The 18159-nt window shown below is 33.3% G+C and overlaps 1 protein-coding gene across 1 annotated transcript in view; it reads left to right on the top strand.

The window, feature by feature from the left end:
- LRP1B (LDL receptor related protein 1B) overlaps positions 1–14159 on the top strand; it is a 2108848-nt gene extending 2094689 nt beyond the window's left edge. Inside the window, exons 89-92 of the mRNA XM_066345498.1 lie at positions 997–1087; positions 8026–8170; positions 10885–10983; positions 12390–14159. Of these exons, the coding sequence (XP_066201595.1) occupies positions 997–1087; positions 8026–8170; positions 10885–10983; positions 12390–12530 (476 nt within the window). The 3' untranslated portion in view covers positions 12531–14159. The remainder of the gene's footprint in view (positions 1–996; positions 1088–8025; positions 8171–10884; positions 10984–12389) is intronic.
- Positions 14160–18159: the final 4000 nt, after the last annotated feature.

The raw sequence follows: 18159 nt of genomic DNA, 5'->3' as shown, positions 1-18159 counted from the left end.
AGTTTTGCTTCTCCCTATATGCAAATGTATAGAGACTAATACTCAGTTTCTCTGACCACTTTGAAGATATATTCCATAGATCTTTTATTCCATTTTAAAGATAGATGATACAACTTAAGATCATTCCTATAAGTACATGAAAAAGAGGGGAAAATGGCCAATTGCAACATCAGCCAAATCATCCCTATATGTTTTGCTGAAACTATTCTGGAACTGAAAGTTGAGGAAGAGACTCCCCATCGTCCCCCTATTTTACTGAATGAAGCTAACAGCCCCGTGGGGCAGGTCTTCCTATCTCTTTCACTGAAGAGCCCATGCCTCAAAGTTTATTTTATTCTTTTAAAAATTTACTTATTTAATATCATATTTAAAAATACCTTTCTATACCGTTCACTATTTTAATGGCTAAATAATATTCTACATGTCAAACCTCAAATTAAAAATTTTTTATCCAAGCTCTCACTTCACGTAAGTTGTGCAACTGATATTTAGGCCTATGTCCATCCCAATCCAGTACTGATGTCCCTTTTGTTTTGCCAGGCTGCCGTCTAACTTGTCACAGGTGCTCTTAGCCAGAGATTATTTATAGCTGGAGGAACAAAGCAAAGGGTGGGAATATCGCCAGTGAAATTGTGTAAATACATGTTCAGTCATGGTTGATTTATAAGGAGTTACCAGCATGTACTTACATCATTGAAGTAAATGTGTGTGTTGAGAATCAGACTCAGAGTGACAAAGAAGTCAACATTTCTAACCTCAATAGATTTCACTACAATAAATAAGTGAACTATATTTAAAGGAGCATTTTCAGCGGATCAAGTATGTAACAGGACAGTGATGTTTTAGTAATGTACTTTTCAACTAGGAATATAAATATTTGGCCTAAGCTTTACTTCTGTTATATCAATGGTCAAACGATTTGGTGTAATAAAGTGTTCAGTTATGTCACTCTTTATTTTATTTATGTGTTTAGCCATTCATTCATTTCCTTTACAGGAAGCATTGCCATCATCGTGCCTCTTGTCCTCTTGGTGACTTTGATAACCACCCTAGTAATTGGATTACTGCTTTGTAAAAGAAAAAGAAGGTAAGATGCAATGTTCTAGATTAACAGGTAGTAAATAAATTACACAGTTACAGAAACAGATTTTTAAAAATTTTCTTAAAACATGAATTATATTAACTAAAATTTTGTTTTTCAAACCATTTTATTCCTCTATTTCATTTTGAGTGATAATAATTCAGAATTCTTCCCCCATGTCATGTTGATGAAATGTCTGTATTAATATATTCTAACAAAAGTAATAAAAGGAAAAATTAATTAAAACTTTAGTAGATGTTTATATATATGTGGTAGTTTTTCCTTGAAATATCAAGAGTCTCTGAAAAGGATCTTATTATATTCATGTGTAAGATTAGCTATGTAAATATACTCATACTCAATATGTATAACATATCAGAAGTTGAGCATTTAAATCACAAATTGTACATTAGTTTATTTTACATATTACTAGAAGTGTCATTATTTCAGTTTCTATGAATATGTAGTTACAAATATCCAGAAGGAGTGGCTTGTCTGTAGTTATCATCCAAAACCAAAAATGTGTGTGTCAGTTTTGAATTATGTAAAAGAGGATTTTAATGTGACTTGAGGGTTGAAAACAAAGTTTCTTTATGACTATTTTTTAAGGATGATTTTTATTTAAAAAAAGGGAAAAGTAGAATATAAATTTTTTTACTGACTATTCAGTTTCAACTAATGCAGTATTAGGTATTTAAGAGGAATATGTTTCAAGTGCACTTTTTATTCAATCTGAAAAAACTTATAATAGTAATCTAAATAATTTGGAAAAATAGCATCATGTTAAGGTATTTTTGTCTTCTATGACTTGATTTTAAATTAATTTTATTTAAAAATTTAATATTAGTTATATTAAAATAAGTCAATAACTCTGTAAGTATGACAGTTTCTTTTTTTATTATTATTATTTTTTAATTAAATTTAATGCAGTGACATTGATAAATCAGGGTACATATGTTGAGAGAAAATATCTCTAGATTATTTTGACATTTGATTGTGCTGTATACCCCTCCCCCAAAGTTAAATTGTCTTCTGTCACCTTCTATCTGGTTTTCTTTGTGCCCCTCCCCTCCCCTAACCCCTCTCTCCTTCTTCACCCCCTCCCCCCTCCCCCAACCTCCCGCCCCTGTTGCCATCACATTCTTGTTCATGTCTCTGAGTCTCATTTTTATGTCCCTTCTATGTATGGATTCATCTTAGTTTTTTTTTTTTCTGATTTACTTATTTCATTCCGTATAATGTTGTCAAGGTCCATCCATGTTATTGTAAATGATCCGATGTCATCATTTCTTATGGCTGAGTAGTATTCCATAGTATATATGTACCAAAGCTTTTTAATCCACTCGTCCTCTGACAGACACTTGGGCTGTTTCCAGATCTTCGCTATTGTGAACAATGCTGCCACAAACATGAGGGTGCATTTCTCCTTTTCGAGTCGTTCTATGGTGTCCTTGGGGTATATTCCTAAAAGTGGGATAGCTGGGTCAAAAGGCAGTTCGATTTTCAGATTTTTGAGGAATCTCCATACTGTTTTCCACAGTGGCTGCACCAGTCTGCATTCCCACCAGCAGTGCAGGAGGGTTCCCTTTTCTCCACATCCTCGCCAGAACTTATTCTGTGTTGTTTTGTTGATAAGCACCATTCTGACTGGTGTGAGGTGATATCTCATTGTGGCTTTAATTTGCATTTCTCTAATGATTAGTGATGTTGAGCATTTTTTCATATGCCTATTGGCCATCTGTATGTCCTCTTTGGAGAAGTGTCTATTCATCTCTTTTGCCCATTTTTGGATTGGGTTGTTTGTCTTCCTGGTGTTGAGTTTTACAAGTTCTTTATAAATTTTGGTTATTAACCCCTTATCAGACGTATTGTCAAATATGTTCTCCCATTGTGTAGTTTGTCTTTTAATTCTATTCTTGTTGTCTTTAGCTGTGCAAAAGCTTTTTAGTTTGATATAGTCCCATTTGTTTATCCTGTCTTTTATTTCACTTCCCCGTGGAGATAAATCAGCAAATATATTGCTCCGAGAGATGTCGGAGAGCTTACTGCCTATGTTTTCTTCTAAGATGCTTATGGTTTCACGGCCTACATTTAAGTCTTTTATCCATTTTGAGTTTACTTTTGTGAGTGGTGTAAGCTGGTGATCTAGTTTCATTTTTTTGCAGGTAGCTGTCCAATTTTCCCAACACCATTTGTTAAAGAGGCTGTCTTTACTCCATTGTATTTCCTTACCTCCTTTGTCAAATATCAGTTGTCCATAGAACTGTGGGTTTATTTCTGGGTTCTCTGTTCTGTTCCATTGATCTATATGCCTGTTCTTATGCCAGTACCAGGCTGTTTTGAGTACAATGGCCTTGTAATATAACTTGATATCAGGAAGTGTGATACCTCCCACTTTATTCTTCTTTTTTAAGATTGCTGAGGCTATTCGTGTCCTCTTTTGGTTCCATATAAATTTTTGGAATATGTGTTCTATATCTTTGAAGTATGTCATTGGTATTTTAATTGGTATTGCATTAAATTTATAGATTGCTTTGGGTAATATAGACATTTTAATGATGTTTATTCTTCCTAACCATGAGCACGGTATATGCTTCCACTTGTTTGTATCTTCCTTGATTTCTTTTATCAATGCTTTGTAATTTTCCAAGTACAAGTCTTTAGTCTCCTTGGTTAAGTTTACTCCTAGGTACTTTATTTTTTTGGTTGTAATTGTGAAGGGGATTGTTTCCTTAATTTCTCTTTCTGACTGTTCATTGTTGGTGTAAAAAAATGCCTCTGATTTCTGAGTATTGATTTTATATCCTGCCACTTTGCTGAATTTATTTATCAGGTCCAGTAGTTTTTTGACTGAGACTTTAGGGTTTTCTATATACAATATCATATCATCTGCAAATAATGATAGTTTTACTTCTTCTTTTCCAACTTGAATGCCTTTTATTTCTTCTTCTTGTCTGATTGCTGTGGCTAGGACTTCCAGGACTATGTTAAATAAGAGTGGTGATAGGGGGCACCCCTGCCTTGTTCCTGATCTTAACGGTATTGCTTTTAATTTTTTCCCATTGAGTATGATGTTGGCTGTGGGTTTCTCATAGATGGCTTTTATCATGTTGAGGTATGTTCCCTGTATTCCCACTTTGCTGAGAGTTTTGATCATGAATGGGTGCTGGATTTTATCAAATGCTTTTTCTGCATCTATTGAAATTATCATATGGTTTTTCTCCTTTTTGTTTATGTGATGAATCACATTGATTGATTTACGAATATTATACCAGCCTTGCCTCCCCATCATAAATCCCACTTGATCATGGTGTATGATTTTTTCCATATATTGTTGGATCCGGTTTGCTAATATTTTGTTGAGGATTTTATCATCTATATTCATCAGAGATATTGGCCTATAATTTTCTTTCTTTGTGTTGTCTTTGCCTGGTTTTGGAATCAGAATTATGCTCGCCTCATAAAAGGAGCTTGGAAGTCTTCCTCCTTCTTGAATTTTTTGAAATAGTTTGAGAAGGATAGGAGTTAGTTCTTCTTTGAATATTTGGTAGAATTCTGTTGTGAAGCCATCGGGCCCTGGACTTTTCTTTGTTGGGAGTTTTTTGATAACTGTTTCGATCTCATTTGGTGTAATTGGTCTGTTTAGGTTTTCTGATTCTTCCAGATTGATTTTTGGAAGATTGTATGTTTCAAGGAATTTGTCCATTTCATCTAGGTTGTCTAGTTTTTTGGCATACAGTTCTTCATAGTATTTTCTTACAATATTTTGTATTTCTGTTGTGTCAGTTCTTATTTCTCCTCTCTCATTTCTAATTTTATTTATTTGAGTCCTCTCTCTCTTTTTCTTGGTGAGTCTACTTAAAGGTTCATCAATCTTGTTTACCTTTTCAAAGAACCAGCTCCTAGTTTCATTGATCCTCTGTATTGTTTCTTTAGCCTCTATGTCATTTATTTCTGCTCTGATCTTTATTATTTCCTTCCTTCTACTACATTTGGGCTTTACTTGCTGTTCTTTTTCTAATTCTTTTAGATGCAGGGTTAAGTTGTTTATTTGAGCTTTTTCTAGCTTCTGAAAGTGTGCCTGTAGTGCTATGAACTTCCCTCTCAGCACTGCTTTCGCTGTGTCCCATAAATTTTGAGTTGTTGTATGCTCATTGTCGTTCATTTCTAGGAATTTTTTTATTTCTTCTTTGATCTCATTCTTAATCCATTCATTATTTAACACCCTGCTATTTAGTTTCCATGTGTTTGAGAATTTTTGAGCTTTTCTGCTGTGATTCATTTCTAGTTTCATGCCATTGTGATCGGAGAAAGTGCTTGATATGATTTCAGTCTTCTTAAATTTGTTGAGAGCACTTTTGTGCCCTAACTTGGGGTCTATCCTAGAGAATGTACCATGAGCACTTGAAAAGAATGTATATTCTGCTGCTTTAGGGTGAAAGGATCTGAAGATATCTATTAAATCAAGTTGATCTAGTGTTTCTAATAAGTCTGCTGTTTCTTTGTTAATTTTCTTTCTTGAGGATCTATCTAGTGATGTTAGTGGGGTATTGAAATCCCCTACTATTATAGTATTGGTGTTGATCTCGCCCTTTAAATCCATCAAAGTCTGCTTTATATATTTGGGTGCTCCTATATTAGGTGCATAGATATTTATAATAGTTATATCTTCCTGTTGGATTACTCCCTTTATCATTATGTAGTGGCCTTCTTTATCTCTTACTATATCCTTTGTTTTAAAGTCCAATTTGTCTGATATAAGTATTGCTACCCCAGCTTTTTTTTCATTTCCATTTGCATGAAATGTTTTTTTCCATCCTTTTACCTTCAATCTATGTGTGTCTTTTGTTCTAAGGTGTGTCTCTTGTAGACAACATATGTATGGGTCCTGTTTTCTTATCCACGCAGCTACCCTATGTCTTTTGATTGGATCATTTAATCCATTTACATTTAAGGTTATTATTGATATGTAGTTGTTTATTGCCATTTTCTTCTTTAAAGGTGTATTCCTTTTTTTGCTATATTCTTTTCCAACTTTGATCTGTTTACAACAGGCCCCTTAACATTTCTTGCAGCATTGGTTTGGTTGTAATGAATTCCTTGAGTTGTTTTTTGTCTGGGAAGCTTTTTATTTCTCCTTCGATTTTAAAGGATAGCCTTGCTGGATAAAGTAGTCTTGGTTGTAGGTTCTTGTTCTGCATTACTTTGAATATTTCTTGCCATTCCCTTCTGGCCTCAAGTGTTTCTGTTGAGAAGTCAGATGTCATCCTTATGGGGGCTCCTTTGTAGGTGATAACTTTTTTTTCTCTTGCAGCTTTTAATATTTTCTCTTTATCGCTTAGCTTTGGTTTTTTAATTATGATGTGTCTTGGTGTAGGTTTCTTTGGGTTTCTCTTTAATGGAGTTTTCTGTGCTTCTTGGACTTGTGAGAGTTTCTCTTGCATTAATTTAGGGAAGTTTTCAGTTATGATATGATTGAACAAAGTCTCTATCCCTTGTTCTTTTTCTTCTTCTTCAGGAACCCCTATGATGCGAATGTTATTTCTCTTCATGTTGTCACAGAGCTCTCTAAGTGTTTCCTCTGACTTTTTGAGTCTCTTTTCTCTTTTCTTCTCTGCTTTCATGCTTTCATTCCAGTTGTCCTCCAACTCGCTTATTCTATCCTCAGCTGTATCCATCCTGTTTTTAATTCCTTTCATTGTGGTCTTCATTTCTGATATTGTATTTGTCATCTCTGACTGATTCTTTTTTAATATTTCAATATCCTTTTTTATACTTGCTATTTCTTTATTTAGGTTTTCAAACTGCCCCTCCATTGTTGTTCTAAGATCCCTGAGCATCCTTACAATCATTATTTTGAACTCTGCATCTGGAAGTTTGATTATTTCCATATCACTCAGCTCATCTCTCAAAGGTGTCTCTTGTGGTTTCATTTGGGTTGCACTCCTTTGTCTTCTCATAATGGTGTTTTATTTGTAGAGTTGTTTGAGTTTAGGCTTGGTGTTGTCTGCCTTCAGTTTTCAGATGTGTTATTTCTAGGTCTTCTTGGGTTGGTATCAGCTATTATTTGTAATCCACTTTCGGATTTGGGCAGCTTTGTAGTCTTGATTTGTTTGTTTTCTTAACAGGTGATAGTCTTGTTAACTGATCTCAGCAGGGGGCTTCCTTGAAACTGTAACCAGGAATGCTGTGGGTGTAACCTGAGACGCTGAAGGTCTCTTCCACCAACTAATCTCACTGGGGGCAGGGTTTTTTCTTAGCTTCAGTAGGGGGAGGTGTATCTCAGATCTCCATGGAGACCTGAGTTACTGCTCCTCCTCCCCACTTCTTGTTTTCAGCTGTGTCTTGTTGCGCTGATTGGAGCTGGATAGATGTCCGGAGATCTCTGATCCGGAAGCACTTCAGCTCTGTTTTGTGAAAGGTTCAGTCCCTCCCCTAGCTATGGCCGCCTCCAGCATGAATGAGTCAGCTTTTTTATTTCGTTTCTTGCATACCTTATCCCCTCACAGTCTATCCCTCTCCACGACATTTCACTTGGGAGATAAGCTGGTCTTTTCAACCCACCTTGCTTCCTGGTCGCCAGGTAAGTGGCTGTGAGCAATAGTTTCTGCTCTTTTTCCTCTGTGAAATCCTCTCTGGGCTCTCAGCCTCACGCCCCCCCCCCCTTCCGTTCCTGTAAGCAGAGGAGATTCAGGGACTCCTTACCAGGATTATTGTGGCTTCCTCTTTGCTCCTTGGTTTTTGAGAGCTGTTCTTGCAGTTCAGTGTTGGTTTTTCATGCTGATTTTTCCTAAATTGATTTGTATTCCAGTTTGGTGTTGAGAGCTGGGTGTCTGTGCGTCCACCTACTCTGCTGCCATCTTCAAAAAACGAGTATGACAGTTTCATATGCTATGATTGTGATATCAAAACTCATGCTTAATTTTAATGTTCACATACTCTAGGACAAAAACTATTAGAAGACAACCTATTATCAATGGAGGAATAAATGTAGAAATTGGCAATCCATCTTATAACATGTATGAGGTGGAAAATGATCACAATGATGGAAGTCTTCTAGATCCTGGTTTTATAATAGATCCAACCAAGGTAAGACAGTGGACAGTGACCGCAGACATTCTTAAGTCATAGCTTTATTATATGGTTCTAAATTTCATTCATATATTTTTTATTTGAAGTTACAGTGAAGAACTTTAAGATTCATTAAATGTTATTGTCTCCTCTACAGAAAAAATAAACTTATTTTTATTAACCTGAAGCATGTAGTTAATACATGTTTTAGAAAACACATAATTATTTATTCAGTTAATGTATTAACATGTATAGTTTACTTAAAACAGTATTTAAATGTGTTGAGGTCACAGCATATCGAAATACAGAGCCAGTAAAAAAATACTCTCTGAAATATTTTAATAATAAAAGAGTACAATATTTATAATCAAAATAAATACTTTATTTCCAAGTGTGTCACTGAAGAGTCAAATAAGCTGTATCCATCAATTTGTTTGTAATCAAATTACTTTTGAAAAATATTTTTATATGCTTTAGTATAGTTGTTATTGCTTTGAAACATTTCATTGATACACATATCCTAAAAAGCTACAGCATTTTATTTTAATAAGTTTGTTAGTTCTTATTCTATGTGCTCATATTAGCAGTTTTTAAGAGAAATAAATGATACACTATCAAGGTAAGCTTGTAAATATTTACTTCACTGTATTATCTAATTATTTTATATTATAATTATAGAATATTTTACTATAAATTAAGACCAATTTGATATTATTTTTAGCTTATTCATTTATTTATTGAATATTTATATTCTGATACATTAAAGATAGTATGTCCAAAATATAACTTTATATTACAAATAATCACAGTAATCAATCTACATCCAAATGGTTTTGCACTTATAGCAACCCAAAGAAGTTGAATTAGGTCCCATATATTTAATCTAGTTCTAACTTTAAGCTTGAAAGTTGGGCATTCTTTTCTATAAAAAGAAATCAATTTTTATTGCATGAATACTTTTTTTTCACTCTCAAAATATATTAGTTATTTTTTCCTAGTTAGAAATAATTGTACAGTTAGTGTTAATTATTAATTCAGTAAACAACTCTTACATTTGAAATTGTTCATGAAATAAATCTTTACTTACCATGAAATAATCTGTTTCACTGTTTTCTACTTGGAATTTAAAAAATATATACACCAAAGCACATTGTTATTTGATAATTTATCTATGAAGGAGAAAGATATTATCTTAAATAATATACTTCTCATATTTTTAAATTTTCCTTAGGAATAGAAATACAGTATTTGTATAATTTGAAGTGATGAGGACATAGTGAAACACACTTTTATAAGAAGAAGAATTCTCATTTTCACTCTCATTTTCCTCATGATAGAATTAAACCAATTTTGGACACTTAAAGAAACTAGCTTTTCCGAATTTTATTTAAAAATGTTTCAATATTTACTCTAGGAAGATAAAAGTATGCTTCAGTGCCCCTCAAATATATTTTAACGTACTGAATACATAACACAATATTTATTTACCGATTTGCTGGCTGATTGACCAAATTATATTAAATGTGACTTGATGATTGATTTAAACTGGCTCCTGAGGTTTGAAATGTAAATATGAATTGTTGCCTAAGAAGTAACTGCAGAAAACACAGCTTGTCCTAATAGGTATAATTATTTTGAGAAGCAGAGGGTCACACTGAAACAACCTTAATGACGTTTCTAATAAAGCGTTCACTGTTACAGTGGTTTGATATATTCATGATATGACCAAATTTTGTAAATTGCATTACATATAAGAAGGTTTTTGTAGAACAGTCATTTTTATTGTTTTAAAAGTTGATAAAATTTCTTCTTGAATAATTCCTTATAGTAAAAATGAAATAATAAATTAATTTTAAAAGATTTGTCTGTGCAGACAATCAATGAACAGTTTAATGAATTCAAAAAAGGAGAAATTAATATTTACTGATTTTACCTCTAAATTCATCTCAATCTTTACTTAGATTGTTTTAAATATCTTCTAAATGAGACATTTGTGGGGAAAATAAAGGGACAAAATTATCCTAATTATATCTTTAAAATCTTTTCCTGAGACCCTTAACCTTGTCCCAAATTTTGTAAATATTCATTAAGAGTTGATAGTTAAGATTTTTAAAATACATATATTTATTAATATTTTATATTCATCTAATGTGTTTCCTTGTGAGTCACCAATACTCCATGACAAATATGAGTATACCAGATTGCCTAATTCTGCCCTTAGACGCAAAAAAGTCTAAAGTCAAAAAATACTCTTGCATGAAGATTTAGTGATCCAATTTAAATACCGTTAATCTGTTTTAGACTAGAGAATCAGATTTCCAAACACACAGATGTTTGTTTTATGATAGATAAAATTTAGAATTTTTTTAATAGAAATATAGAGTGGTGATGAATCTTTAAGTAGAAGCTGTCAGAAATTTGAGTGTCCAGAATGGGCTACTACCAGAGATTTTCAAAATGACCAAGCCTGAAGCTGGCAGGCTGGTGTGTTTTTCACAGTGCTGATAAAATTTCATTGCAGAAGATAAAGTTAAGCTGGATGTAATACAAATGTCAATCTATGAAGCAATTATTTAATATCAACTGGTCTTAAGTTACTAAAGTTACCATGAACATTTTGTTCATGCCGCGGGGCTAGAGTATTTTTTGTTATTTTTATGACTTAACATGAGTTCATGTCAATGAAGAGTTTCATATTAGATGAGAAACTAAAATTCTCTGTTTATGTGCAGGCCAGGTACATAGGCGGTGTGTCCAGCGCTTTCAAGCTTCCACATACAGCGCCTCCCATCTACCTAAACTCTGATTTGAAAGGACCACTAACTGCTGGGGTGAGAGAAGAAAATTCATTATTTCATATCCATTCCATCACAGAATCCTTCACAATCAAAGATGATTGCTAGATTTTGGTAGGGGCTTTCCCTTAATTGAATTTTTGATTAACAAGAGATTTGTAAACAGCATAACAATTGGGGGCTTTGTTATATGTCCTGCCTATGCAAGATTACATATCAGGTATGTTATCATTTTAGGCAAGCTGTTAAGTAGAAATAATTCTTCTGCTTAGTTTGAACATGTTATAGCTCTTTAAAAATAAACATAAGACTTTGGCATTCTTTGAAATCTCTAGCCAGGAATTTAAACTGAATAAACAAATTTGTTTTTTATATATGTCTTATTAAGACACTTTATTTAATATATACAAACCTGATGTCCAGGTAAATAAAGATATATTACAAAATGAGGCCTCATATTAAGAAATTAGAAATGGGCTAACAAAACCATTCTGAATTTTATTTTTTAATTAAGTAACTAGTTTTTAGAGAAAGGTACTCTGTCTAAAGTTGCAGGATTCATATTAAGAAAGAGATAAAGTAAGGGTATCAAGTCTCCCATCAACTATTTTTTATTATCATTTCTATCATGTTTGTCTCTGTTGCCTGGCTCAAAGATTATAATGTTTCTTTGTTGTAACTAAGAATTAATTTTCTGCTTTAGGAAAGACAAAAATACTAAAACATTAGACAATAATTTCTTGGATTAAGTTGCAGTTAGTAAAGTAAGGAACATTGGTATGTTTTTCAAATGAAAATGATCATTTCTGCATTTTAATTCTCCTCAAAATGTTTTAAATATTTGTGCAACCTAAGATGATTGGGTACTCCACAATTCCTTGGAAGAATCCAAAAATATTTCCAGTGATAAGTATATAAAGGTTGTTTGAAGCAAAAAAATATTGTCTTTGTTTTAAAATTGGCACCAATGTATTTTTTTCTTTGTTTTCTTGCTTTTAACTTCATATTGAAAAATTATAAGCACTGAACAATTAGATGACTTTCTGTAAACACATCTTTTCTGCCACTGTGCTAGCAATGAGGAAGGAAAACTCGTGGGCTGGGAAGAACACATTGGTTTAGTGTGTTATGCTTTTAAATACAGTTTCAGTGAATGTAATTCTCATGAAGATTTCTTCAGAATTTTAGTATTTATGTCAAAGTTCTTGTTAAGTTCACAAGTCACCTGAAAAACATACAATTGTGGTTTTATCAAATACCATGCTAAAGTCAATTAAAACCAATAAACAGAATTTAAAATTCATTTAAAATCCTTACTACTATTTAGTAAATTAAATCTACTGTATATAAATGTTTTTAGCATTAAAAGAAAAACATCCTAGAAAATAACTAATTAATGGTATCAAAACTGATAACAAAATTGTATTTTTTTTCTCCTTCAGCCAACAAATTACTCTAACCCGGTGTATGCAAAATTATATATGGATGCGCAAAACTGTCGAAACTCCTTAGGAAGTGTTGATGAAAGGAAAGAACTGCTCCCAAAGAAAATAGAAATTGGGATAAGAGAGACAGTAGCATAATCAGTGATACCTTTTATATACTGTAAAAATGTATAAATGTAAGGATTACTTTTGTATGTTCCAATAGTATTATACTTGTTTTGGCATCAGCATTACCTCTTTCTTGATCTTTTCCTTGGTTAATTGTTCTCTGAGTTTTATTTTGTGCTAATGACTTTTGATTGACCATTTATATGGTATTTTTTATGAAAAAGAACTGCACTACAGTACAATTTACAACAATGCTGCTGATGTGACGACATCCCTTTAAATTTGTTAAAACTAAAAACAACACATTTCTTTGTAGTGTGAATATGAGCAATCTATTTTATAAACATTTTTTGGTTCCATTTAATCAACCAAGAAAATCTCTGCACTTTTTCATTATATGGTCTGAAAGCTGTAATACAATGTCAGTTTACTTTTATGTTCAAATTGGTGAAAGAACGATGGAACGGTCAACTCTCTTCTTTGCACCCAGTAAGATTTATTCAGACTACTGAAAATATATGGCCCTCACAAGTTCTGTATCTCCTGCTTTGAAATTAGTCTTAGACTGCCAAGTGATAGATGAGGATCTTGAGGACAATTTTAAAATATATATCAAATGAATAATTTGCATGAACATATGACTACATTTTTCAAATTTAGTAGACTGTATGTGATATACTAAACATATACACCCTGCAAACAATAGTTATATTTAGGTGGTAGAACATAGCCAAATGTAACCAAAAGTGAAAAGACCACATTGCTATGGGATAAGATCCTTTGTTCTCCCTCAGTCACGAGGTAAACAGCCAGCCTAGAGCACAACAGGGCGTTGGGTCCTCATATCTTAGAAATTTATTCTCAGTCATGTGCATTTTGTGGGAGATCAACTCAACCCCTTACCACATGGAACACTAAAGAATAACATATAAGCACACAAATTGATGACAGAATTTCAATTATGTGAATGCAATTATTTCTTTGTTAGGTGAAAAAGAAGAGGCAAAACAGTCATTATGCTATAGAATAATAGTTAAATATTTTCAACATACAGTATGACAAATTCATTATTTTCCATATTGAAAATATATTCTTAAAAGATTTTCCCAGTTTTAGAACAATGATCTGCCCATAGTCAAAGGTAGAGAGATAAATGCTGACCAATTAGTCTGGTACTCTGCGTTCCTTTCATCACGGAAAACACACAGACCCCATTTGTTTGTTTTTAACTTTTGATTGAAAGAAGTAAAATTTATTTAAGTTGTATAAAAAAAGATAGCATTTTTATACAAATACCTTTAAAGGCACAAAAGATTTATTCACAAGGTATGGAGGGCTTTTTGTTCCTCTGATTGACATGACTGACTTTTAGCTGTCATAATGTATTAACCTAACAGATGAAATATGTTTGTGGTTGCTCTTTATCCCTTTGTACAAGCATTAAAAAAAAACCTGCTGTTTTTTAAAGAGACTTTTTGTTGTACTATGTGCATGCATACTACCTATTTCTAAACTTCGCCATATCGAGGCCTTTATAAACTATTGATTTATGTAATACTAGTGCAATTTTGCTTGAACAATGTAATGCACATCATAAACTTTTTCAGGTTCTTGTTTAAGTACAGTTTTTAAATTGAACAGTATTTTTCATTTTGGTTATAATAGTCATTTTGCCTATGTTTCTACAATGAAGTGTTAAATACTTTATAAAAATTGTTGACTGACTTATTTAAATGAAATTCTACATATTTAAGTACTTGTGTTGGGTAGTTTTTAAAAATAAGAAAATTCCTATCTTTATGAAGTTTAATGTTCCTAGAAAATGATTTTAGTAAAAATGAGATAACTTTTGTTAGATATTTAGAACATACTCTCTGGGGTTGTATTGATTTCATTTCATCTTTTTTAAAACCACAATAGAGGAAGCATTTTTCCTCTTAAATAAAAATGTATCCCTTATATTTTCCTTTCCCCAGTCTTCCATTGTTCATCCTAGACTCTGTGCTGTGATAGAAAGGCAGGTTATATACATAGTCGATGACAGCTGTGTTGAAATAAGCCAGAGCTCTTTGTGCCCCAGTCCATTCTCAAACGTGCGCTTTATGGAACACTGGGGTTTCACTGGACATTTGTTTAGACATTGTGCTGCAAATGGGAGGACTACTGGCATACTTACTTGGAATATCAGACTAGAGATGCAGATGGAGGAGGGTCTGATTTACTGGGGCTGTCACTGATTTATATTACACAGAGGGGCCTTTTTATCTCCAAGCTTTATGACCATAACTGAAATTGTTATTTAAAAGAAACAGAGCCCACATTTTGAATGATCTTGATACAACTCACAGTGGTATAAATATCTAGTAAATCATACATGATATATAACAAAACAACTAAGGCTCGAGGTCTGGCATCAGTGACCTGTACTCTCTCTGGGGAACTGGTTAAAGCCACAATCAGGAAAGCTCAGGGCGTGCTTTTTAACCCAAGACCTAATTATATGTTTTTGGTCCTTACTCCACATCATGCTTCACCGTCTCAGGCTGGTTCATTCAAGTCACCATCAGAGTTGGTCATCTTTCTGTTCGCAGTTACTTTGTATTTAATCGTCATAAAACAAAGACTTTTTTCAAGTGCTCAATTTAGTTCTATTGCTCTAGCTCTTTCTATTTCAAATTTCTTTGCAAAAAAACTTATATAGAAATGCTAGAAATTTAGGTGCATAATTTTTCTCCACAGTGATCACCCTTTATTAATGGCACCACCAAACTACTCAATAAAATATTCCTTTAAGCTTTGACGGACATATTTTTTAAAAGGAATGTTTTCTGGTGAACTCTCCTCCTTACCCAAAAGCCTTCCCACTCAAAAGAGAGCTCTTCACACTCTTACCACTGTGGGCCAGGCAATTTTTGCTGTCCTTTACATGGTAAGATACACAGCAGGATCCCTTGCTCCTGTCCATCTGTTACTGCTAGCACCACCCAGAGTTGCAGCAGCCAGCTACAGATGGCGCCAAGTGTCTTCTGGAGTACCAGGTCGCTGTTTGTAAGAGCTGCTCACCTAGGGCTGCATTCTATCTTCCACAGTTAAATGACAGGAAGCTGGAACAGCTGAATCAGAAAGAGGCTCTCTCCTCATCAAACTAATGGCATTCCAAGTTTTTATTTTAAATCTTTAATACTGAGGATGCATAAGAAATTTGGTTATAATAAAGTGCCTGTGCAATTAAAAAAATAAATTATTACTAAAGAAAAGTGTTTCATTTAGAGACTGATACAGCTTTGCACAAATTGGGCCATTTTCTTTTTATGTAATTGTCTTTTATTTGTGGCCATTCATGTCATGATCACATTTTATTTTGCTTTGTACTTGAGAGTGTATATGCTCATTTTGTTGGTTCCTGTGGTGGAGATTTGTTTTTATTTTTCTTCTGGAATGTTACTTTCCATTTTTATAATGACAAGTATGGAGACTCAAAGTGTGTTACAAATATTATAATGAACTAATGTAGTATGCAAAGCACCCATAATTTCCAAGTCCCTAACAGGGAATATTGGTATATATGGTAAAGGAAATAGGGAAAAAAAGAAAAAAAAAATATATATATATATACATGAATTACTAATTTTTCTTTATCATCTTCAAACAGATACTCTGGATATAAGATTTTACTACACTCTAAAAATACATTATAATACTATTAACAGATTCAACTCTTTCACGTACTTTTACTTAAAGAATTAAAATGAAGAAGACTAAAATTCCTGCAGAGTTAAGAAAAACATACCTAACCACTTTTTATTTTTATTTTTTTTTTGTGCTAACCACTTTTTAAAAGTAATTTGCTTTGCTTTATGCCCATTCTAGTTATTGTCAGTTTATTTAAGGTTGACTTTCTCAATATTAGGTGATATATATATATATATATATATATATATATATATATATATATTTTTTTTTTTTTTTTTTTTTTTTTTTTTTTTTTTTTTTCCTTTTTCTGAAGCTGGAAACAGGGAGAGACAGTCAGACAGACTCCCGCATGCGCCCAACCGGGATTCACCCGGCACGCCCACCAGGGGCGACGCTCTGCCCACCAGGGGGCGATGCTCTGCCCATCCTGGGCGTCGCCATGTTGTGACCAGAGCCACTCTAGCGCCTGGGGCAGAGGCCACAGAGCCATCCCCAGCACCCGGGCCATCTTTGCTCCAATGGAGCCTTGGCTGCGGGAGGGGAAGAGAGAGACAGAGAGGAAGGCGCGGCAGAGGGGTGGAGAAGCAAATGTGCGCTTCTCCTGTGTGCCCTGGCCGGGAATCAAACCCGGGTCCTCCGCATGCTAGGCCGACGCTCTACCGCTGAGCCAACCGGCCAGGGCGATATATTTTAATTTAATGTAGATTAGAGTCACTATTTTAATAAGAAGCCTTGAATTATAACTTATAGGATAGACTCAAGCACTCCTTTGTGAAGATAACAACCAGGTAATATAGCACAAAAAATATATTATTTTCCATGCAGTTTGAATGTGAGAAGAACAACAAAAAGAACCAAAAGTGGTTCATTTTTCAATTCTGCTATCAAATCAATGGCTAATTTATCTCCAGAACATTAAGCCATCTGGAAAAAGATAAAGAAACTAAAATTATACAGATGCAGTTTTATTCAGAAAAATATTTTGTTTTGAAGTCATCACATCTAAAAATCTCAAGAATATGAACTTCATTCCATACTATGCATGTATCTAGTCTGAAAGAAAGAAGAAAGAAAGAAAGAAAGAAAGAAAGAGAAAGAAAGAAAGAAGAAAGAAAGAAAGAAAGAAAGAAGAAAGAAAGAGGAAGAGGAAATTAGTTGTCCAGTTTAAGTTTTTCTAGTAGATATTATACTTAAGTAGCTGCAGTTTATTCTGAAAAATAGTTTTCACTGAATCGCATCCTTTTTTTCTAGCAAAAGTGATTAAAATTCAAAAGAAAGATTGGTACTATGATGGCCATTTGATCAATTCTATGCTTAAGATGTGTTTATTCTTTCAGTTGGATATTCTCCTTCAGCATGTGGTTTAAGATATCAGTGAACTTAAGCAATGCAATCCTGATTCTTTAGCCATTTGTTTACTCCAAGCTAATTTTTCAGCTGTAGTTTCTTTTGAAATTTTCATACATAAATCATAAGCCTCCTGAGCCAACTTGAGTTCCTGTTAATTTATGCTGTAGTGGCTTGGCAAGCCAATATTACATGTTCTAGCCTTTCACAATATAATAGCAATAATGAAAACCATACAACTCTTATTCGCGTAATATAAATTTTTATAAGTGAAAAATAATTTTTTTACCTATAGAATATACCATAAAATACAATTGAGAATAAAATTTAGGATTTTAAGATATAAGACTGTTTATGAAGATACTTAAAAATATATATATGGAGTTAACATTTAGAGTGACTTGACTGATGAGATAATTTCTCAATAAACAATGTGAAAAGTTTGGTCAGAAGGAAATAACTAAGTAATGGGGGGGCTTTAAACTGGAGTAACTACCATGCCTGAAGTCTACAAGTGTCAATGGTATGTTTATAGAAATCTACATAAACACACAACACACACACACATATTCTCACATACTAGTTTTGGTGACTCACTGATTGTAAAGGCATTTCTCTC

Source organism: Saccopteryx leptura, chromosome 7, assembly GCF_036850995.1.
Source record: "Saccopteryx leptura isolate mSacLep1 chromosome 7, mSacLep1_pri_phased_curated, whole genome shotgun sequence".
NCBI classification, from domain to species: domain Eukaryota; kingdom Metazoa; phylum Chordata; class Mammalia; order Chiroptera; family Emballonuridae; genus Saccopteryx; species Saccopteryx leptura.
This window is presented reverse-complemented; position numbering and strand designations above follow the sequence as displayed.